The 24,824-nt window shown below is 38.1% G+C and overlaps 3 protein-coding genes across 7 annotated transcripts in view; 1 reads left to right on the top strand and 2 right to left on the bottom strand.

The window, feature by feature from the left end:
• Positions 1-5,806, bottom strand: part of itsn1 (intersectin 1 (SH3 domain protein)) — a 63,023-nt gene extending 57,217 nt beyond the window's left edge. For both annotated transcript variants that reach the window (XM_053477082.1, XM_053477081.1), the window contains exon 1: positions 5,674-5,806. The gene's annotated coding sequence lies outside the window, so the exon portion shown is untranslated. The remainder of the gene's footprint in view (positions 1-5,673) is intronic.
• A 77-nt stretch (positions 5,807-5,883) lies between these two features.
• Positions 5,884-15,846, top strand: cryzl1 (crystallin, zeta (quinone reductase)-like 1). Of its 3 annotated transcripts, none has more exons than XM_053477087.1 (14): positions 5,884-5,972; positions 7,288-7,359; positions 9,148-9,225; positions 9,318-9,390; positions 9,480-9,524; positions 9,618-9,686; positions 9,781-9,914; positions 11,346-11,457; positions 11,607-11,627; positions 11,752-11,850; positions 11,992-12,104; positions 12,206-12,311; positions 14,985-15,030; positions 15,323-15,846. In XM_053477087.1, the coding sequence occupies exons 2-14, from the start codon at positions 7,297-7,299 to the stop codon at positions 15,420-15,422; spliced, it is 1,059 nt and encodes a 352-aa protein (XP_053333062.1). In that variant the 5' UTR covers positions 5,884-5,972; positions 7,288-7,296; the 3' UTR covers positions 15,423-15,846. The 3 variants fall into 3 exon arrangements, with proteins under 3 accessions (XP_053333062.1, XP_053333059.1, XP_053333061.1); XM_053477084.1 differs by lacking the exon at positions 5,884-5,972 and adding an exon at positions 6,800-7,109; XM_053477086.1 differs by lacking the exons at positions 5,884-5,972; positions 11,607-11,627 and adding an exon at positions 6,803-7,109.
• setd4 (SET domain containing 4) lies at positions 15,332-24,818 on the bottom strand. Of its 2 annotated transcripts, XR_008355733.1 has the most exons (11): positions 24,591-24,818; positions 23,072-23,167; positions 22,528-22,565; positions 21,930-22,018; positions 20,348-20,777; positions 19,226-19,400; positions 19,061-19,142; positions 18,842-18,922; positions 17,776-17,899; positions 16,664-17,114; positions 15,332-15,466 (listed from the first exon to the last, which is right to left on the bottom strand). XR_008355733.1 is itself a non-coding variant. In XM_053477083.1 (10 exons), the coding sequence occupies exons 1-10, from the start codon at positions 24,655-24,657 to the stop codon at positions 16,956-16,958; spliced, it is 1,341 nt and encodes a 446-aa protein (XP_053333058.1). In that variant the 5' UTR covers positions 24,658-24,818; the 3' UTR covers positions 16,329-16,955. The 2 variants fall into 2 exon arrangements, 1 of the variants encoding a protein (XP_053333058.1); XM_053477083.1 differs by lacking the exon at positions 15,332-15,466 and having other exon boundaries at positions 16,329-17,114.
• Positions 24,819-24,824: the final 6 nt, after the last annotated feature.

Consider the following 24,824-nt stretch of genomic DNA (forward strand, 5'->3'; position numbering starts at 1 on the left):
TCACAGTTTCACACTCGGTGTGTGTTAATGCACAAGCTGAATGACTTGGTTTTTATTTAAATGCATTTCAGTCCAATACTAATCGATCAGGGCTGGACATTATGTATAAAGCATAAAGCATTCTGACACTGGAAACTAATCAACTACAAGGTAATGTGTTCCTTGAGTGTTTTTCCTCTTCTTAAAACACATCAACTTTCCATCCATTTAAACTTAATTTATTTATTAATAAGTTCTTAATAGCACTTTTTTGTTTATACGTTTTATTTTCAAAACAAAAGTATAATTTTTATTTATTAAATAATAATAATAATAATAAGTTTATTTTATATAGCGCCTTTTTAGAAACTCATGGTCGCTTTACGATTACAAAAAAAAATAAAAAAAATTTTAAACAATGCAACACAGATTTTGCTGGCAGTTTATTAACAAACCTGCGTGTCATACAAACATCTTCATTCATGGCAATATAACTTTTTCTGTTCATTTTATCATTTTTCACAACATGGTGTTTTGCACTAAGCTTACACCCTTCGCAACACCATGAGCGCTAATTCGTCTCTTAACTAGCGTGTAACATTAAAATGCGCTCAAGACTTTGGAGGCTTTAATAATATAAAACACAATTGTTTCTTTATAATCCTACAGGCGGTACACTCTAAACTATTTCCACACTCTAATCATGTGTGGTAGGAGTGAATCATTTGCCAAGTTTGTTTAGAAATAATAATTATGGGGGATGACAGAGATAAGTGCTGCTCGATAAAAATTTAGGTTTTTTTACTTAAGTGGAAGTAAAATGTTACAAAAAAAACTCTTGAGTTTAGTTTGTATTGTTTAGATACTGCCCTTGGTTTTTAACTGAGAAAACTAGTGTTATAAGGAAATGTCTACATTTAATTAAATACTCATGTTCAAGTCACTCTTATAAAAGCAACGGTATAAAGCTTTTCTTTGTTAACATTTAAATGGTTCAAGGTCTTGAAACTGTAATTGATAAAAATATAATTTATAAAATCTTGATACTTACTGAACAACAATATTTCTTTTCTTTCTTAATTTAATGCTATGCCGGCTTCTCCAGGTATATTCAAAGCGAGAGTCTTAAAGCAAGAGTCTTGTGGTATTCGATATTAAAACTAGATAAGATTAGTTTAAGTAAAATTTTTATTTACTTGTTTAAAAACTTGTTCAAAAGTGTCAACATAATCAAACTGAGCTACAGTTAAATAAAATATGTTTATTTATGGACAGAAGAGTTTTACATGATGAACACTGAGGTGAATTTTCTCTTCCTATTCCACATCTTGTATAATTGACTTGATCCCAACGATTATTCAAAAGAAATGTATGTTTTGACGAATCACAATATTAAATCAAATCCGGCACTCGGGTATCGCGGCGTTGTATCGGGAGAGGACTGCAGTCTCTAAAAGTAATGTTTTTATGTTGTTTTTGACATGAACAAAATAGTGCACAATAAACACTTTGCTCTTGACAAAATCTTCGATTCAGTGTGTGCTGAATAGTTTTTAGCCTGCAAAGAGTTCATGCTAATAACACTACACTAATATATTAGTAGTTAAATGAAAGCGGAGTTGAGGCCGGGGGTTGCCACAGTGAAACTTGATGTCTTGTTTCAAAATAGATTTCAGCAGCTGAATGTGAGGATTTTGAGCACTGGATTGGAAATGTGAAGAATTTTATTTGCATCATCGCTTATCACAGTGTCTTACAACATGAGATGAACGCAAGGTCAAAAACACAAGTTATTGATCTGCAGCAATGGCTAAAACAGCCACAGTGTCATTTTGGCTAAAGATTAACTGTATTAACTGTTTTAACTGTTTTCCGTCCAAATTCAAATATATGACAAACAAATGTTTAAACGTTTTAACTGAAAAACAAAAATCAACTGTTGGATATGTATATGTATGTATGTGTATATATATATCTCTACGCATTATACAAATATGACAAGCAATAGACGTTTGTATTAAATTTGTATTAAATTTACTAAGACATTTACTGTATGGTTACCGTGCTACACAACCCACCTTACATTTAAATAGTAATTCAAGGTTCAATATTTGTAACTGATTATAGTTGCCATGTTTGCTAACTATTAGGGGGTGTAACCTGATATGTGTATTCGTACCGTTCAGTACAGGGTGTCTGGCTTGGTGTGTGTGCTGTGATCCGAGTGAATACACTCCAATTCGTATTAATGGAACAGGTGACTTCGGACGTGTCAAATATCACTTGAGAGACACGGAATTATTACAGGATTTAATTCAGCATTACATCCCGAGCTATAACTCGCCGGGCAGAATCACATCGTTTCTGAATTCAGCGTGTTTAACAGATAAGGTGGGAATCTGAACATGTTTAATGAGGAACATGCTAGGCAGCTAACTCAGATGAATGATGCCTCGTTTCTTTCCTTTTAACAAACAAATATATCTGTGTGGTGGCTAATCTACAGCTAATAGTTGTATATACAGCCGAACTCATTTAAAGTCAAGTAGTTTTACTTCTGTTGCAGTGGCATTTCGTGTCATGAAACACACCAGTGAATTTTCTCCACTTCACGGTATGGAACAACATACTGAACCGGGCCCCCACAACTCAAGGCGCGTATTGAACCGGGCCCTCAAAACCCGAGGCGTGTATCGAACCGGGCCCTCAAAACCCGAGGCGCGTATCGAACTGGGCCCGCAAAACCAAGCTTTGTATCGAACCAGGCCATCAAAACCAAGCTTTGTATCGAACAGTGCCTTTAAACCTAAAGTCCAGTATTCAAGCATGATTTTTGGGTACCCTTACACCCCTTTTTACTATGTATTACTGACGGTGATCACCACAATCACATTCTGGCATAAATTCAGAGAGGTTATAACATAATAACAAGTCTGTTAACTACTGTATTTATTTAAGAATGAACTAGCAGGCTATAAAATACACATAATAAAATAAGCATGAGAAACAGGGCATTATTATTACAATGACACTGGCTGGAGTTTTACAGGATTGGATTTGCTTTCCAGTCAAAACTTTTGCTGTGATTAACACGGTGACGCATACCATGAAAGTGAATACAGCACACTTTTGCAATGTCAGTCAGTCCATGTCAGTCGTGATTATCAACCGATACTCAAAAAACCTAATTGAAAAAGAACTGGCAGGTCAGTGTAAAGTGATGTGATGCGTTTACAGTCCAAGGGTACTTAGTTTGATATGAACTTGGTTTGATCTGTTTATTTAGGTTCACATACATTTTAAGGATGTTAATGACTGTGTAATGTCCGTTTGCATGGTTTCTTATCCAGGTGACCTTGACTATGGGAAAGAGTTACTGACTGATGAATGAATAAAAACAGAACTAATAATTTCTGATGTCCTTTACAGTGTAAAACACGTCTTTAACAGACGACGATTCTGTTTTAGGTTGATATTTTCTCTGTGAGTCACTGTATCATCAAATCAAACCATCAAGCTGCAACACCTCCATGATCAGACGGAGGCTTGTTATAGCGTCATAGTGAGTCACAGTGAATGATCAGACACCTACCTCAGATTAAGACACTTTTCCGGTTATCAACATCATCATCATCCACCTCTACAATATTTTACCGAACCAGAGTTCCTGACTCCGCTGGTTCTCATCGCTTTTGTTCCAGTTTCCACTCTTTGAAATTTTTATAGCACCCTCCCTCCTGGACTTATATTTAAATTTAAATCTAACCACATTGTGTGGTAAGCACAAATAAACACAATAAAAAAAATATTTAGTTTAATCATTTAAAATATTTCTTATGATATCGTAATACAATGACCCGTTTCTCGGGACAGGGGATGCGAATGCACTGAAAACCTTCAGTCTTTGTTTACTCCACGCAGGTTCTTTAACTTATCATTAAACCAGGGTGACCAAAAATTAACAACAGAAGTTTGAATGGGACCAGACCAACCCAACTCGACTTTTTTCTTTGGACTCATCCGAAGTCAGTAGCCTATCAGAATCGATGCAAGTCACAACATCAGTTCGAAGACATTGAGACACATTCAACAACCTTCTATTCAGGGTTCGGTTCTCGCTTCGATAAGCTCCAGGCCTCCTGTGACCTTGTACAAGATAAGCGATATAGAAAATGAATGAACAAACAAATAAACAACTATATTCCTAAAATATTCCAAAACATAATACGTGTTTTGCATGCATCACCAAGCAGCCACACACCCAACCTCAGCCCGAGACAAAATGCAAACTAGACTTTAAAAGGTTCATTAAGTAAGTATTGTTTTTCACCCTCTCTCTAAATTAGATTCAACATTTAAACTCTCTTTTTTTTTTTTAAATCCTTCAGTCACCTGTTTTTTACAATGATTCTCACACAGGATCTTCAGCATTGCTAAACCAGTCTGTTTATAAAACTTATTTATCTTCTATACCTAGGTGGGGTAGCTCAGTTGGACAACTGATCTGAAGGTCCAGATTCAAAAGCACCACTTAGGCACCATCGTTAACCCCATATGTGATTAGATGTATAATGAGATAAAACTAAGTCGCTGTGGATTAAGGCATCTGCCAAATGTAATGCATGTGAATGTAAAGATATATAGCGCTTATCCTGTATACAAGGTCGTGGGAAGCTTGGAGCCTATTTCAAGAGAGTCAGGGCACAAGGAGGGTGGACAGGGTGCCAATCCATCACCGGACACACACACAAATTGATGGGGGCGATTTAAAAAACCTAATCTACATGTCTTTGGACTGTGGGAGGAAACCGGAGTAACCAGAGGAAACCCACCAAGCATGCCAAGGCCAAACCAGGTTTTTTAGAGACTTAACATATTGTTGCTTTCATTAAACAGAAATAAACTAATTCGACTCTTGCACCTCTCCTCTCACATCTTGGTGATAATTCTCTCATGGACAAGATGTTCAAACAGCATCCTGTCATGACTGAGTTCATGACACTCTGCACTAACTTTCATTCAGTAAAATATAACACACACACACACACTCTCTCTCTCTCTCCTGGTCATCTGCACGCTTCACACACACAGTCCTTAGTCACAGCATGCACTTGAGTGACTGAGTATGGGCGTAGATTAGACGAGATTAGATTAAAATGTAGTTAGAAGTGGTGTTTTAGCTAGCTTCAGGCTAGGTAGAGGAATCCCAGCTAAGGTCATACAACAGCTAGATTTAAAACAATACAGCCCAAGCAAGCATCTCATTTTCATAATGATTTAAATCTGATGAGGATGATGCAGGAATATATATATATATATATATATATATATATATATATATATATATATATATACAGCTCTTAGCTGGGATTAGCAGCTTTGCTCACTTTGCATACTCAAATGAAAGAAAGGATGCCTCACATAACACGACCGAATGACCCATGAGGGAATGCATTCGGTTTGATTTATATAACGCGTTTAGATATACCGAGCACTGATCCTCCCTCGGTACGCAGTGCTAATCCGGATCCGTGCGTAGCGTAACGTAACGTGGCGTGGCGTAACGCAGCGCGAGCCCCGCTACGGAGATTTTTCTCCTCAGTAGCTAGCGACGGTAGCTAAGGCGCTCGTCAAGAAGAAAAATAAATAAATAAAATACAGGACACACGGCCCGAGAGCTGACATTTCTCTCACCTCATCGTTCCTTTCCCATCTTCTACAACCTCCCGGTGAAGGGAGTGAAGCAAAAAAAAAACCGCCGCGAATCAAAGGAAATCCTTGTAACTGATTAAATATTTCTGTTTCTTCTCCCCCTTCGCTCCCCGCTCTCTGCCCTGCAGCCGCCGGATGGCTTCACTACGCAACATTGGAATTTCTCAAGTATCGCGAGAACGCGCGAGATAATGACGTCATAATTTTCCTCATCATCACCACCACCCAGGAAGAGAGAGCGGTACCTACTACAGTACTTACTGTATCTTACCGTAACAAAGGTACTGCGGGGGTTGTTGTTATATTTAAACGCTTTTGCATCTGTGTTGTTTCGTAAATGTTGTGACATTGATTTGCTTTGACCGTCACTTTACATTAAATAGTTTTTTTGGCGGTTTAACAGTTGAGGCTGTATTACAAATGCATGCTTTTGTAGTCTATAGTGCACTATATAGGCGCTATGTCGTTATTTTATACTTGTACGAGGTGGTAGAGTGGATTAGTGATTAGCACGGTCGCTCCAGGGTCCAGGTTCGAGTCCCATCTCTGGTCTGTGTGCATGGTGTTTGCCCCCATGGTGTTCTCACCCCATGCTTGATGGGTTCCCTCTGGGTAATCCGGTTTCCTCCCACATTCCTAGGACATGAACATTAGACGTTCCCAAATTGCCCATGGTGGGTTAGTGGGTAATACTGTTGCATTACACCTCCAAGTCCTGGCGTCAGTTCCCTCCTGCATTGGGTCTGTGTGCATGATGGATGAAGATTGACTGGAGGAGGTCCTAGTACAAATTGGGAATCAATGGTTACGATTGGGTTCATGGATGGATAAAAATTGTCTGTAATGTGTGTAAAATTGGAATAAATACAATGGTAATCACCACTGGCCTCCACGGTCTCTTGTTGAGAACTACAGATGTTCCTAGTTGGGTAAATGAAAGTGATGTGCAAATCATCCGCACTCTGGTTGTAGAATTTATTTAAATCAACTTTAATACACTTTGTCCATCTCTCAACATTCATATTCCCGCGTTACAAAAGATTAAGGCTGAGCTGTGAGTCATGAATGCACTGCTGTCTCCACTTCTTCACCAGAAGGATCAGGACTATAGGGAGGATGCTTTAACACCTCAAAACCAAACTTTTGCATAGTGTCGACAGTGTGGGCAGACGTGCATCATCATGCGAGATCACAACGCCCTCAGATAGCGGTCCTCTGTGTTTGATCCGAAGTTTCAGCTCTTCAATAAGCATCTCACTGTAATGAGCACTGTTTATTCTAGAACCTTTTTTTCCCCAATTCTTTGGAGAATACTCTTGAGAATCCCAGAAAACTGTAAGCATACTTTTCCAGCTGAAACTATCGCTCCAAATTTTGTTATCCACAGGCTTCTGTTTACGCTCTTCCGTGAGCACCAGGTACACCCTCAGACCACAAAACATGAATCATTGCATACTGCTCTTCTTTCGTGCTAATCACAAATAAATTAATGTAACACATTCACACAATAATAATAATAATAATAATGGGCAGATCATGTGATCAACTGTTGAATTTAGTGTTGTTCCTCACTGAAGCTTTTCAAACTTTTGCTAGAAATCCAGGATGAAAGGGTTGTACTGCAAGCCGGGTGAAGCCAAGGAGCTGACGTTTATTATACAGGAGACAGTGAGTATCAGCAGCATTGTGCATTGCACTATACACTGTTTCACATTACAACAAGCCAGTTTAACCTCCTCTACAGGTTAGTTTGTAAGTATGCAATTACTGACTGAGGCAAATCTAACACCATGCATAGCATTATCCTTATTCTCCTCCCTCCATCAGTGTTTTGTGAAACTGAAGGCACAAACGATCTCATTAAAAGGATGTTTGCCAATATTTATCTATCACCGCAAAATTATATATATAAAAAATGCATATAATTTCTTCCAAAAGGATAATGCATGAACATTATTGCTTTTTAATTCAGTAATAGGTTTTTACTGCAATTTTCAATGCACATATAAAGAAAGTGTGCAAAGCACTGCCTAATGTGAAAAACACTGCCTTGTGTAAAAAGCACTGCCTTGCTCATACTGTGGGTCATTTGAGCTCTGGAGTAGAAAAGAATTCCCAGAGAATTGATTTCCCATGTCAGAAGTGAATGCAATTTTTCTGCTCACATTTTACTTCACTTCCATCACTGAGTATAATCCGAGCCATGCTGAAATGCAACCTCCATCCTAAGCTGTACTTGGGAGGCAAGATCATGGGCAGAGCCTGACTCGGTCTGGGAGCAGTTGCAGTGACATTTGAACTTGCCTTGTGTGAACTGTGACTCAGTCAGTGCTTCATCTTCTGCCAAAGAAACAATGAATTAAATTCGGGAGCAAACACAAGTGGGAGAGAGCTGTTCTCATGGGGATTTCTGATCAGGAATGAAAACAAAATGTCCCTTCTGAAATGGTCATTGAGGCACATGATGTTTCCCCCTCATCGTGCACGTAGAAAGAATGTTTGAGGGTGAAACAAAAATGATCTGCACTCTGGGTATATTGAAACTTCTGTTGGTCTTATCAGTGCTTTCTGTTCAAGTCTATTGTCTCCGCAGTCACTGCTGTGCAGATGTGATCATGTTACGTCAGTCCATTTGTAACTGCTGTACCCCACTTATGATTTGCACAAAATTTGCACATTTGTTTTTTGTAGACTGAGGGTCTACCAGGTATGGAAACAACTCACGGAAGAGCATAAACTCTTGGATATCTGCAAACAAAATTTGGACCGATACTTTAAGGAAGGAGAAAGAGAATTATTACTGGTGAGGAGAGAGGATTCATCACTACGAGCCTGAGAGTAAACGACAGAGTATGGAACAGAAACATCCTAAATCACCAACCGATTAAAAGTTTAAAAGTTCATAAGTCAACCATCAGCTGGAAAATTCATCAGTGCTTACAGTTACACTGGGATTCTCAAGGGTCAGTTTTGAAACATTATCAGGAAAAAGGTTCAACAATCAGCAGTGCTTATTACAATGAGACACTTATTGAAGAGCTGAAGCATTCGGATTAAACGCAAAGGTCTGGGCATTGTGATCTTGCAAGATGATGCACGCCCACACTGTCGACACTCTGCAAAAACTTGGTTTTGAGTCGTTAAAGCATCCTCCCTATAGTCCTGATCTCGCTCCATCGGACTTTCACCTGTTTGGTCCCCTGAAAGCAGCACTACGAGGACGAAGATTTACTTCTGATGAAGAAGCGTGCATATAATTTTTGACTCACCCTCATATTTATTTAAATAAAAAAGAGAAGGGCCCATGTACAAGCAACTATTAAGAAACGGTTCCTGCACACTACAAATACAATGCATTGAAGGAAATTAAATTTACTTTGATTTATCTGACACGATAGCCAATAACAATAGTTCGTATATTATTTAAAATATTCTTACCTCTGTCTTTATGTACAGAATATAGATGCAACTATTGGTGATCATCAAGTCAAAGTTCAAGTCAAAGCGTGTTCACTCAGTCCTGTGGACATTAAGGTGAGTGTTTTCTGGGTTATGACTCTTTCCTCCAGATTTCAACATGTAGTCGATCACATCAGCACAAACTAAAGTCTGTCTGTTCTTTCCAGCTGTGTGAGGATTTAAAGCTGCAAAGGGAACATGTCCCGGTTGGTCGAGAGATAGCCGGAGTCGTGCTCCAAGGTCACGCTTCCAATCTGGCTTTAAAAGATATTTTTCGAACCATGTTTTAACGTGTCCTGTGTAACTGTTTTATCTTGTTGATGATACAGTGGGAGCCAAAGTGACCTTCTTTCAGCCCGACGATGAAGTCGTAGGTAGGAGCTGAGCTGTATAGTATGATTGGCCAGTGCATGACTGAGAAGCAATACACGACACGTGTTCAAATCTGTTTTTTAATAAATTTTTAGGAATTCTTCCCCTGGATGCTGAGACGTCTGGCCTTTGCGACGTCGTCCTGGTGGATGAATATAATTTAGGTCATTTCAGTTACAGACCATCACTTATGACATTACAGCTTGAAGTATTTATCTGCTATATGACGTACGATAGTGTGTGTGTGTGTTCGGACAGTTCAGAAACCTGAGAAGGTTAGCTGGTTTCAAGCTGCCGGGGCAATTAAGGATGGTCTCAGGGCCTACACGGCGCTACACACTCTGGCCCGCATGGCTGTCGGACACACACTGCTTGTACTGGATGGGGCGAGTGTAAGTTAATGCCTTTTGCTGAGTAACTAGATTTCCTGAAAGGAAATACTCTCTAACAATAATCAGTTTATTTCTCTTTCCTCAGACCCTACATGCAGTTTATATTTTCTTTTTTCTTTTTTTAATTCCCTAGTTAAATGTCTGTTGTCTGGAATATTAATAATCCATGCACTTGTCTTTAGCACATACCACGTCGTACTTGTGTGAACACCACACGATAAATTCCTTATATGTCTAACATGTTAAAAGAAATGAAGGGATTCAGATCCCGCCACTGAAACTGCACATTGTACAGCATTTTACTTCTAGCTGACATCCCATAAATCATATTTAAAATGCCTATCTAGATCTTATGACACATTAGATCCAGTCCATCTCTATTTATTATTTATCATTATCATATTGGGAGAATCTCATTGACAGACATTTACTTTTCATTTGTTATTAGCGACTAAGAGGCAGCTGTAGCAGAAATTCTGTGCAAATTTAAGCTGGTTATGATTTAAGTGCTAAAATGTTTTTATACAATTTGTAAAATACTCTACTTGTTTTATCTGTGTACACCGCAAAAAAACATCTTAGCAAGTGAAGTATTCTCAAATCCAGACAAATCTATATATAATAACTTAAAATAACTTTTCAACAAACCAATTAGATTATTAATCGTATTTCTAGTCTAACGTTACTAAAAATGTAAGCGAAAAATTTCTTGTTCTATTGGCAGAGAATTTAGCTTCTTTCAAGGAATAAATTCCTAGAACAATTCACTTACTCTATACCTTCTATACCGCTTTATCTATATTGTATACAGGGTCGTGGGGGGCCTGGAGCCTATTCCAGAAGACTTATGCATGAGGCGAGGCCGCGCATGGCGCGCACACACACACACACACACACTCACGCCCATTCACAGACTGTGGGCAATTTGGGAACGGCAATTAGCCTAACCCGCATGTCTTTGGACTGTGGGAGGAAACCCATCAAGCACAGGGAGAACATGCAAACTCCATGCACACAGACCTGAGACGGGAATCGAACCCAGAACCAGGAGGTGCGAAGATACAGTGCTAACCACAAAGCCACTGTGCCAAAGCAAAATTAAATGTTAAAATAATTTAAATTAAAATGACATAAATAAAAACTAGCCAAATCTTCTGCCAATACAACAATATATTTTGGCTTAACATTTAAAAAAAAAAAAAAAAAAAAAAATTGGTCAATAATCTTACATTTAGTTTGATATAATCGTATTTTAAGAAAAGTACATTCAATACATTTACATTTTATTTGCATGGTTAAGGCTGTATACAGAATTTATAATATTGCAGTATACATGACGATCAGATCATAATCAGTGAATGAAACGTTTTATTCAGTCAACCCATTCAGTCAACCATGCACCTTTACACACAGTATGTGTTATGTATTTAGCCATTTGGAGTGCTGGCCATCCAGCTAGCCCATTACCACGGGGTAAAAGTCCTCACTACAGCAATATCTCCAGAAGACCAGAAGTTTTTAGAGCAGCAGCGACCGAGTATAGGTAAGAATGTGAAACGTCTTTCCAAGATAGTTCTTTCTTCACCTTTCCTTTCTTTATCGCTGTCTTTAGCACTTTGCTTTTTCCTTTGCTATAAAATCTTCTGATCTCTGTCCTCACTTTCACTCTGCGATTCCTGGCACTTGCACAAGGTGTGCTGGAATCACTCATAGGTAAGTGATGAGATCTTATGATCTTATGAGCTCATTAATAATAGAAGACGGAGAGGTCTCGGCTGTAATACCGTTAGTTTATGGAAATAATGTTGAAAGGGTTTCCATGTTTTTGTGAATAAAGCCAGGGTGATTGGAGTCTGGGACTCAAAAGTGGACCTGGTGGACTCGTGCCTTGAAGAGACTGGAGGACTTGGGGTGGACATTGTTATTGACGCAGGAGGTAAGGTTCAGAAGTCATTCATGTTGGTTAGATTGCAGGTGCATCGCTTCATGTGGTTCCCTTCTTACCCTGATAACCCCATCACTCTAGGGTTCCAAAGGCTGCTGTCAGAAATGTGTGTTTTTTTTCTTTTCCAACCAGTGAGACTTTATGAGGAAGAACCTGAGGGCAAGCAAAATGTCCCACACAAGCACGACATCATCTCTCTCCTTGCAGTTGGGGGTCACTGGGTAACTACAGAAGACAACTTGCAGGTGTGTCATTAACTGTGCTTTTCTGATATTATGCTGAAAACAATGTCACTAGCAGTGTATCAGCATATCTAAGACCCAACACCTCTGTTTCTTTTCTTCAGCTGGATCCTCCAGACAGTCGCACTCTTTTCTTGAAGGCCGCCTCCGTCTCGTTTTTAAATGAAGAAATGTGGGAAGCATCCAGGGCCAGACAGGGACGATATCTCCGTATCCTTGTGAAAGCACTCGGGCCATTGAGCAGTCCAACACTTATTCAATTTGTACTGGCCAAGATGCTCATCTCACTACTGTAAAAGCACTGATCTGATTGTCGCCGTCTTATCTCGTCGCTTGTAAGCTCTGAATTGTTTTACTCAGTCTCATATCAGACCAGTCATCTTTTCTTCTTAAAAATAATATACAATTTTTTGTTCATATACAGGGTGGTGCAAAGGTCTGGATCCATAGGAATTTATGATCATTTATGAAATGTCATATTTTAATGTAACTTTTACACCCAAGATAATGTTTAAATTCTGCACAAGTGCCATGAATTCAGCGGCGATCAGTTTGGCCACTTTCACACGCTGCTTATTAACGTAAATCTAATCAGCCAATCAAGTGAATGCATTTTGGCATGGTCAAGACAATCCACTCACGTTTAAAACGAGTATCATAATATGGGGGAAAAAAAGGTAATTTAAGTGACTTCGTAAGTTGCATGGTTGTTGGTGCCAGACTGACTTATGTTAGTAATTCTGAAATTGCTGATCCGCAGGGATTTTCACATACAACTATCCGTAAGATTTACAGAGAAGGGTTTGAAAAATAGACAAATATCCAGTGAGCAGCAGTTCTCTAAGCAAAAATGCCTTCTCCATGGCAGAAACCAGAAAAGAATGGCCAGACTGGTTTAGCTGATAAGACAGGCAACAGTAACTCAAGTAAAATCGAAGAGCATCTCTGAATGCAAAACATGTCAAAGCTTGAAGCAGATCTGCTACAGCAGCAGAAGTCCCACTCCCTGTCAGCCTTGAACAGGAAACTAAGGCTACAATTCGCATAGGATGTCAGTAATTGGACAGTAGATGGTTGGAAAAAACATTGCCTGGTTTGATGTGACATTCTGATGGTACTGTAAGGTCATGAAAGCATGGATCCATCCTGCTTCAGTTCAGGTTGGTGATGTAATAGTGTGGGGGGATTTTCTTGCCAGACTTTGGGCCTCTGAGTACCAACTCAGTACTTGTTGAACATGACAGTGAGTTCACTGTGGCTCAAATGGCTTCCACAGACACCAGATCCCAATCCAGTAGAGCACATTGGCTATATGGTGGAACAGAAGGTTCAAATTGTGAAATTATCAAATTAAGCCAACTACAGTAATCAGTAACAACTGTGTGGTGCTATCATGTCTGTATGGACTAAAATCGAATGTTTCCAGCACCTTGTTGAATGTATGCCATGAAGAATTAAGGCAGTGCTGAAGGCAAAAAGGGTCTAGCCCAGAACTAGCAATGTGTAGCTGATAAAGTAGGCCAGTGAGTATAGTTATAACAAATTATTTAAGTCAATGTGTCAGAACATTTTCAGTTATGAATCATGATTCTTTTATGTGGTGATTCCAGTATCGTCACGATGACTCTAAAATTGATTACTATTTTATATTTATAATAGAGATAAGCAGGTTGATCAGCCAGTGATCATAACTGATTGGTTTTCAGTCTGATTGGCCATGACTGGTGATCATCCCTCTCAAAACTAGCTTACAGCCACTAGTCCATTCTTTTGAGATTTTGGAGGCATTTAAGGAGGTAAAACATGACTCTCTTTATAATCCTACAGGTGGCACACTCTATTTACACATCGTCATCCAGTGTGATGAGTGAATTATTTGCTGTTTCTTTAGAAATCATAATTATGGCGGATGACTGAGATGCGTGCTGCTCTGTAGAAATGTAATTAAATTTAAAGTCAAATGTTAAACTCTTGTATTTAAAGTTAGTTTGTATTGTTTAAATGCTGCTCATGGTTTTTTAGTGGAAAAACTAATGTTATAAGGAACAGTCTACAGTTAATTAATCATTAAACTCATTAAAATCAAAATCCGGTGAAAAATGTGATATCGAAGCAAGATATTTATAAAATCACAATTTAAATCGAATCTGCACCTAGGTATCGTGATAATATTGTATCGGTAGTTGACTGGTGATTCCCACTCCTAATATTTAGTAAAAATAAGGAATTTTTTTAAAAATCCTAAATACAGTACATTACAGTGTATTCTGTATTTGGCATTTCACTCATAGTTAAGTGACACATAGCATAATTCAAGAATTCTTTAAAAGATTCAAGATACACAATTTAGACCATAGAAAAATATTACAAAATGTGTTTTGAGAAATAAACATGGTCAGGCATACTGTTATAGAAAATTTTAAACGACCACCTGATGTAAACGTGTCCCAACACTGTTACTACCTAAAGTTTATTTTTGTAACAATAGATCAAACCCTTAAACATCGCCGGTCTACTAAAAAGAGTTTTGTACTTAATAAAAAAAAAAAAAAAGACATGCTCATTAATGTTATGGAACATTTGAAAATTTGTACACACCAGAAGGGACATACAAGTTGGAATTGATGGGAAAACAAACCTTCAGTGATGATTCCTAGGATGGAATAATCCATCCATACAATAATGGATTGTATAAATACCCACCAGTTTTAAGGGAAACTTTCCAGTTAGAGTGCTGGTAATGCGGCTTAAAGCTTATAACAGGCATATGGTTGAATTGTGTTTGAGCCCGGAGGAATCTTTCGGTTCTGTCCGTAGGCTGCTTCTGTGTCCATGTGACAGCCTGCTGAATCTGGGTTATACGCCTTTAGTGTTTTCTCTCAGATATAATGAAGGACGTGGTGGAGAAGCTATCGACAGGGATTTTCAGGTAAGATTTAAATCAGTACAGAATGTGAATATACGCCTGAAAGGTGTTAACAAATGAATTACACGGCGGTACATCTTATCAATTAATAATGATTAATTAGGGATTAGAGCTGGGTCTTTTCCATTCCATAAAAACAACTTCTAATGTTGCATTAATGTTTTTTAGTAAACCTATATACATTACAGTGTATTCTGTATATAGCATTTCACGCACAGTTAAGTGACACATATAAAATGTATTTACATGCTTACGAGGATAAAAACATATCCTTAATGCTTTGAATCTTTTATAGGCCAGTGTTGGAAAACCCCGTGCCGTTGTACGAAGCCACGGTTTCTATGGAGATGGTGCAGAGACGACAAGTCAGGAAGCGAGTTGTGGTGAAGCTTTAAACATCCCAGAACTACGTGTACAAAGTCCAGCATTCCCAGATCAACTGTTTGAAAATAAAGACAAATACGCCGATTTATTTTCAGCAGTCATTAATATTAATGTGCATATTTCTGACAGATTGCAAAATGTATAAATAACCTATACAAATGTTGCTATATTAAATATTTTATAATGATTGTTATAAAAACCGCTTGTCTGATTTGTTTGTGGTGTTAATAAAAAAAGCAAAATAAAAAAATATATAATGATTCACAGAATTTTTTTTAAAGAGATAAAAGAGGTAGCACCACAATAAAAAACAACAATGTGTCTTGCTTTATATACTTATGGTATCAATATTCATTTTGGGGGATGACTTGACTAAGTAATCACATTTTTCCCATTCATTATATTCATGACTGACTATCGCATGCACTTTCTCAGTCTTTGTTGACGATGATGGTTACAGATGCAACAGCACCATGGGCTGAAAACATGAGCCCTGATGCACATGTAATCTAGAAAGTGTTTCACTCATTAATAGGCAGCATTAATCTCCTGTACATTTTGGGCTCGAAAGTCAACCCCATCATGTTAATTTTCTAACAAACATGCTATAGTGCATGCTTAATTTATTAAATCAGCTATTAAGTCACATTTTGGGTGATTTGAGATACTGTATGTGTATATTTTCAGATTCCTGGTTTAATAAGTGTTTGTTTTTATATACCAAGTTTGCCGAGATACATGTTTGGCCAGTGTAAATTTGTTGAAGAGGAGCGGTTCAAAAAACTCTGAAATCTGAAATCTATTTTTTAAAACATTTATTAAATGAGGATTCCGGATTCATTTTGACACCTAATTTTCCTGCTATCCTGAAAACATAACTTTGCCAGCAGAGCGGCTTTATAGCCTAAAGAACGTCCATGTTGCCATCCAGGACTTCGGGTGATTTATAATCTTTTTTTAGTTACTTACGAGGTCTGGTTACCAGCTTGACCTCAACCAGCTTAAATAGTGTTCATTAAAGTGCTTTAAAACAATGTTTTTCTGATTTTCCTTCTCGATTCTATATCAACTGATTTTTGATAATAAAAATGAAGATTTCACTGTCTGCACCATATTGGCCATAGCACAAAACCAATCTGTGCTACATCATACCAGACTTGATATGACGCGTCACATTTGTTAGGTGTAAATAATCTGACGTGCATGAAAATACATGTTAATGTTCAAAAAATCTTTACATTTTAAAAAGCACCAGAAAGGGTTGGCCCTGCTCGCCCAGTGATCGCCAGAGCCTTGCTCTTCATGTCCATTCCAGACGACAATGTGTCAAAGATGATGAAGAAACACGGAATAACTGCCTTTTTTTTAAAAAAAAAACAAACAGATGGACTAAACTCCAAAGCTACCATAGTGACTGTTTTTTTTTCCCTCCCACCAATAAGAAATGTCAAAGTTCCCTTTGCTCAGACTTGGCTCGGTGCTCCGGGTGTTGGCGGGAACACAAGAAGTGACAATATCCTCTGGCTCTTTTAATGTTCCATGTTCTAAATCCTGCTCGGTTGCCATGGCGATGACTGAGGCAAAATGTTTCGGAGAACTTGTTCGGACTGTTCTAGAATGGCTCGTTCCTCTCGCCTCAGACTCTCGACGACGCCGAGCTGCTCCAGCCGTGTCCCGTCAGCACCGTCTCTGAGCCGAGCTATCTAAGAACACGAGAGAACTAAGGGTTACAGGACTATAAATCCAACTACGTTTGTATGACCAATGGTACCATCAGCTCTTTTTTTTTTTTTAGCAGTGTTTATTTTAAAAATGTAATTACTGATGAAATACTTACTTTAAAGAATTTGCACAAATACAAAAAAAAACTGTAAAAAAAAAAAAACATGCCAAAACTGTAGAGTTTGTTTTTGTGGATTGAGAAACAAAATGGCGCAAAGGTTTCTTTCAACACCATAAACACGAGGCCAACATAAACCAGACGCAGCAGATTGTTTGGGTCAAAACATTTATTTCTCAACAGCAGTAAGACAGAACTGCAACAAATCAACAAACAGAGGAACATTTAATCATTTTCTGGGCACCTGAGTTGTCGTGTTTCTTATGTCGGAGGTTTTACGTGTGCTTCTGTGTTGGATGAAGAGATCTGGTTGAACTGGCTTTATAAAATTTGTTGCTAACTTGAATGACTAGCATCGCAACCTGGGTGTATTACCACCTCGTACTTAGCTACTATGAAGATGATAAAGCACCCAGGATCATCTCCCATTCTGATTTACTGTTTCAAAACCAAATACACCAATACACAGAATAAAATCAGAAACCCTGAGCCACTTCATGGCTGTTTTAATGATAAATACTCACCCTCGCTAGTGCGGTGCAATTGTCATCCCAGAGATGCTGGCATAGCATGTGGGCCTTGAGATTGCACCAGTCCTCTCTGTCCTGGCTCACTGATGCCCCCAGGAGGACACTTTTCCAACAGGAGCTGGAGAAAAACATGTTTAGGCACCCCTTGATGAATAACAGATTTTGGTGATTTTTTTTTATTATTAAAAAGATGTTAACACAGTCTGTCTTGGAATTGGAAAAAAAGCACAATATTTTTAATAAACATTGATGTTTCATGATGAAACATTTATGTCATGAATTGAACAAAGATAAAAAATAAAAACATTATTGTGGCACTGTGCAAAAGTTTGGGCACCCTACATAATAATAATTAAAAAAAAATAGTTTTTCTGACCAGCATACAAGCAGGTCTCTTTGGGAGTTTTCTAGCTCTTTCAGATCTCATCTTGACCGCCACAGTTCCCCTAAACTGCCATCTCTTAATTACATTTCTTACTGTGGAAATGCTTTCCTATCTTCTTGTAGCCTCCTCCTGCATTGTGGGCATCAAAAACTTTCAATACACAGCTACTTAGAGGAACCCATGGTTGTTGAGTGTCCACAAGTGTGTGCACAAGGTTTGAAGAGTCAGAGTATTTGTAAAGCTTTGAAATTGCCATTTAATAATGACAGCTGATGCATCAGATCTAAAGAGCTGATTAAGGTCTGAAACCTTGTAAAAATAACCTGAGACTCTGGAACTCTTAGGGTGCTCAAACTTTTGCACAGTGCCATAATAATATTGTTTTTGGTTTTTTTTTGTTCAATTTATGGCATAAGAAGTAACTATGCATCAATGTTCGCTGAAAATATTGTGCAGTTTTTTTTTCATTTCCGAGAGAGACTTTTTTAAGAGATTTCCAACAGAGATCTTATCAATAATAATAATTTAAAAAAAAATCACCAAACTCTGTTATTTATCAAGGGGTGCCTAAACTTTTGCACAAGACTATGTGTATTTGCTTTTTTTGTTTAAATTTGTCAAGTAGGCAGCATGATACTGTATATTATATTACGCGGATCAGCTAATGTGTCTTACTATTGTTCTGGTTTTAGGGACAGTAGCCTTAGTGCTGTCATTAGCCTCCAGGACGGCCCGTCGACACCAAACGTCAGATTTCTTTAACGGAGAGAAAGATCAGGCACAAATTATAGAAGATTGCCTTTCATAATGAAAAGTCCTAAGTCCTGGAACTTTGGTACTTATTATCTGCTGGACAATTTACTATAATAAAAAAAATAATAATAATAAATAAACCTTAGAAAGTCATTGTCCTTCAGAAAGAGAAGTTTCTGCTGTAGCTGTCCATCTGCTTCACTAAAACACAACTTCAGAATACCTACAGAAAGCATCAAAAGATTTTTTTTTTAAAGTAACCATCACACATCCCTCGCACTATATTAAAAGTCCCAGCATCCTCACCTAAGTCGACGTACACCACGCTGTGCTGATTACCGGAGGCGACAAAACCATATTCCAAAAGGAGCCGCTGGTTGTCATGGGGACCGTAGCAGATGAAGGCTTGCTGGAATTTTTTACAGCCGCGAACACTTCTGATCTCATAGCAACGGGACAGCTCATTGAACCCTGCATGAACCTGATGAGAAGAGCATAAATAGCAGTGCTTTTGTAGAGCTCCTGACATCTGTCCTAAACAGTCTCTCTCATTACAGGATGTCTTTCCATGGAACATAAAAAACATGGCAAATAAGAAGGAACCCGATGCAGAGGCAAAAAAAAAATGCATCTAGACTTTGAACTAGACGTCTCCCCAGACTCGAGAGACAGTGGAATATTAATGTAAATATAATTATCCAAAAACTGATTACATCATCATAATAGCACACAGCAACATGATTAGTAACTTATTACAGTGAAATGTATTTCATTTCCACCCTTAAATTTAATCTAAAGGAATGAGACATTTGTATTTTAATCCATTTATGGTGGATTTATATTACTGCAGTATATTTAATGCTGCGAAACGTCTACGCTACAATTCAGTATAAACACTTTATTCCCTGATGTAAACAGACATTTTATAAATCTAACCTTTCAACAAAACCAACTGAATGTCCTGAAGACGTTCCCATGGAAGTAAAAACTGAACAACAACAGCTTTAGCTCTGACTGTCTAAGTGCTCACACTGGAGACTCCTTCCATGAACGTGTAAGAAATTCTTCTCCTTAAAGAAAATGCACTTGATGCAGATCATCCAACATAAAGACCATGTAAATGGGTTGTTACTATGGAAACCATAATCTGCTCAATTAGAACATTAACACGAACCTGTAATTTTTGTCACAGTTATAGAAAATTTATAAACACTTATTAATAAGTATTGTAGTATAATGGAACGTTTTTTTATGACACGTTTTTTATGACATGGTGCACTTTTTTTTTTTTTTAGATTTTGGTTTACATACAACACAAGTCAATCCTAAACAAACCAAAACAAAGTTCTGCAAAGCCATAACTCTTTGCAGTTTTTACAAGAGTTTAAATTCTCTCCCAAGCAAAGCAAGACAGAGCATTTGTTTTACCTGGACTTCAGGACAATGGTTTAGCAAGTCCAGATAAGGTGCCAGCGCGAAGACATCCTTCTCCCGTGAGAGGAAATCGCTCTGGGCATGCTCCATATACACCGTACGGGTATTGACACTGCACCATGCCCATCGGACTGCATCCTGACTGAACACTTCCTCCACAGGCTGAGTAAAAATGGGCTGAAGGGACGAGAAGAACGGCAGCGAAGACGAATAAAGCTCCTCAAAGTGTTCTTTTTGTATAATCGCCTTTCTCCGAACATCTGGCGGCAAGAGGTCCATGATGTCACTTGAGAAGTAAACCGGGCATGTGTAGGATTTGGGAAGGACTTTAATGTAAGGGCTCCATTCTGCCGTGTCTCCATAGTATTTTTCAGCAATAAGGAAAGAACAAAGTGCGATGAGAGGAGATACTGGCGGCTTCCACCTGTACAGGCGAAGGACATAGAGGAAACAGTTATGCTAATGTGTCACGCTTCCTTCAAAGACGAAATAAGTTAAAAGAGGGTCTTTCGGTGGTGTAACGGATCAGGTTTGGTGCGTATAAATTATCCCACATGCCTGTGAACCATGGCTTATTTGCAAACTTCACACGTCTGTATGATGGTGTTATATTTGGGGCCATTCCTGAGAGAAAATCTCACTTTTTTTGCATGTGCACAAATGATATTTTCATTACTCAAACACTCTCTTGCATCCACACCAATTCATTCTACACAAAAACCTTAAAGTCTGTACTAGAACTTGTACCGTAGCACAATTACACATATATGCACATATTTTGTTTCACTAAAATGATCCTATTTTTATTATATGGATAATAAAAAGTATCTTTATTGGTTTTTATTCATTACTGTTCAAAGACAGAGATCAAAAGACATCACCAAATAAAGAATAAATAAATAAATCATCACGCATCCTTGTAGTTGGAGTTCTAACAACAATCGCAATCGCTACTACTGAGAATACTGTATCTCCATGTGATCTGCATAAGGATGTCATAACTGAGATAGATCCCACTTAATATTCATAAGGAGGGCTTTGGACCGTGTCGGTGCAAACTGTTTTTCAGTGAAGGCTTGTGACTGCAATCACTTGAATAGTTTTAGGACTGAAATTGCCATGAACAGCTGGTTACCCCATCCAAATAGACTTGTTTATCGAAATGCATTTCCTGTTATACAACTGCAAGTTATAGCAGAGACTTATTCATGCTCATAGTATCTAGCATCAATTACATGAGAATAGGTTTCCTTTTAAGTCTGGTTTCTCTCAAGGCTTCTTCCTCTTATGATGTTTTTACTTAAGACCAAAGGCAAGAGTTGTTGCTTTTAAAGTTTTACAAGGAATAAATGGAAAGCAAGATTATATGTGTTTCCCCCTTGTTTTTTCTCCAAAAGATGATCCGATCCATGACCAAAAAAACAATAACCATGACATGTGTGGTCTGTTGCAGCCCTCGAGTCCAGCAGTGTGTAATACACCAGCAATCAATCACTTAATGCACTGATTCACATCATACATGGAATTTTGACTGGAATTAAAAACCAAGCAATTAATGTATGTCAGACATTAATACCTCTTTATATATTCCCCCATGTAACTCTTCAGAACTGAGCTTGTAGTCAGCAAACACCTCTCTGGTAACGAGATCATCAAGTCATTAGCCTGCAATCAGAGATATACAGTAACAGAGATATAACATCACACAAAAGGAAATCAAACCATATTTAAACATTTTTCATTTTCCGCTAAATATAGTAAATATAGTAAAAAGCGAAGACTTTTTTTTGCATGAGATAGAAGGCTAATTTCATCTAAGAATTCATTCTTTTGCATAAACTATCTTCACTGATTAGCATTTGCTCATCCTTGTCTTCTATCTCTACATATTACACACTACGTGCCTTCAAATCCTGATACAAAATGTAGAACAAGGGCAAAATTAGTGCACACATTTTTTTTCTCAACAATATTTTTAATGATTTTAAACAGGGATATAACAGGGTAAACATGTAATGTTTCAATATAGATTTTATAACCCTCTTATAAACCCCATAAAACACATTTCTTTTAGTATAATTTAATTGCTAAGTTATTTCTTTAAAGTATACAAGCAGTACTCAAGTCTGTGTGTGTGTGTGTGTATGTGTTATACAATTCAGACTATAAACTACCTTAATGTGTTGTGTAGCCATCAGCCCTCTTCCTGTATCTACATTAGAAAATACCAGCAGGTTATAATTAACATCACAACAGTAAAAACACTACAGATGGGGGAAAAAAGATTCGGTTATGTATCGTGATTCTTTTGCGTGGTAATTCATGTTTGGCCACGCTGACCACAATTTTTTTTTTTATATATATATATTTTTTTATTTATAAATGTTTGCATCTGAGGCGGTAATATGTTAAAGTTCCTCTATTCTCCTACAGGTGGTGCACTTTAAACTATTCACACATTGGCAGGTGGCAGATCATCCTGTGTGGTAGAAGCAAATGATTTGGTAAGTTTGTTTAGAATAGTAATAAAATCTGAAGAAAAAAAATAAATAAATCAAGATATTTATAAAATGGTGATACTTACAGAATCACGATACAATTCGAATCACCATCCAGGTATTGTGATAATATCATATCAGGTGATCCCTGGTGATTCCCATCCCTAGTGAACTCACACTTCGGCTAGTAGATGTAGTGTAAGGTAAGTTTATCCGTTACCTGTAAAGCTGGCTGGAATCAAGCTCTTAGAACGGAATCCTTTTTGTCGGAGCCATCTCCTCAAGTCGATGAAAGATGCTTTATGAGACAGTGTCACTAAAATAGGCACAAAAACAAAACACACTGGTGTGATTCACTGCACTGAGGCTTGGATAGGTGGCAATTCAGTTATAATACTGTAATATAACTTTTGCATTACTGTGGGTATCAAATGACCAACTCCGCAATGTTTATGCATAATATATGATTTCATGTATGAAGTCTTTATGTAAGTTACAAGATATTTTGACTTTTCATTACAGCACTGATGATATCATGATTCTAATTTGTCATGAAGGCCTGTAGGTTGAATTATTTTCATTTCATTTGATTTTAAAAGTAAAAATCTGACTGTTCTGTACCTTGACCAAGTATTGATCTTTCAGTGACCTTAACCTTAAAAGCGCGGTCTGACCCCTTCCGCTTGTGAGGGCTCACAGACACCCATGTTTGGCTAGCATCACTATGAGAGTGCAAGCTTGCCATCCATCCCTGGCCAATCTGCTCTCTCCCACCTACGGATGGCTGTAGCATCACCCATGAATTGAACTCGCGATCTCCAGAGGATAATAGCTAGCATTTTACCGCTCTGCCATTTAGGAGCTTTTTTTTTCTGCCATTTAGGAGCTAATGAAATCAAATGAGTTCGAAGAAGGTCATATCCTGGTTACAACAATGACTCCATATATACCCTACCAACATCTAACCACTCTAGCGGTGGTATCGTGCTAACGAGTATTTCAGATGCACCGATAATGATGATAATGCTTCCACTATTTGGAGGCGAAAGAGTGAAGGACTGTTTATAGCTGCTACTGTATATCCATCCATATAGGAACCTCTGTAGTCCAACTGTGAAGGCCAATGATGATTACAGTACTATTGTACAAACCTAATAGTGGGAATCGAAACAGTGTCCAGGAGATGCAACGCTATAATGTAAGTGAGAACACAGACACACAACATAAGATTCAACATACATGTTTATAGCATAATAATGATGATGTTTTTTAATTAATAGGCATATTTGCTGTGATATAAGAGGAATAAAACACCATGAGAAGTTATGTTTGCCTTGCACCTCCAGGGTCCGGGTTCGATTCCCGGCCAGTCTCTGCGTGCATGTTCTCCCCGTGCTTGGTGGGTTTCCGCCGGGTACTCAGGTTTCCTCCCACAGTCCAAAGATATGCAGGTTAGGCTAATTGCCATTCCCAAATTGCCCGTAGTGTGTTTCAATGAGCGAGTGTGTGTGTGTTCCCTGCGATGGATTGGCACCCTGTCAAGACCTCATGCCCTAAGTCTCCTGAGATAGGCTCCAGGTCCCTGTGATCCTGAATACAGGATAAAGCGGTATAGAAGATGAGTGAGTGATGATATCACCCAGCTTCACTTCACTTCACCCCTTCACTGATTTTTTTTCCTACATCAGCAATCCAAAACTACAAATATAAATAAAGAAGAAGAAGAAAAAACAAGTTACCAGTTCTTGCCTCTCCTCGTTTTTTCCTTCTTTTCTTTCTAGCTCTTCTTCCACTTCTGTTCTTCATCGTGTCTTCTACCCTGTCGTTTTGGCTGACGTCACTGTCCCCCAGAGGACGTCAATAACTTCACATTCTGGAGCTAACTCAGAGAGATTACTTATACTGTATCGTTTGTTTGTTTCATCGTCTAAAGTAACAACGTTCTTTGCTGCACCCGTTCTCCTCGACCACGT

The sequence above is a fragment of the Clarias gariepinus genome, chromosome 18 (assembly GCF_024256425.1).
Source record: "Clarias gariepinus isolate MV-2021 ecotype Netherlands chromosome 18, CGAR_prim_01v2, whole genome shotgun sequence".
In the NCBI taxonomy this organism is placed as follows: domain Eukaryota; kingdom Metazoa; phylum Chordata; class Actinopteri; order Siluriformes; family Clariidae; genus Clarias; species Clarias gariepinus.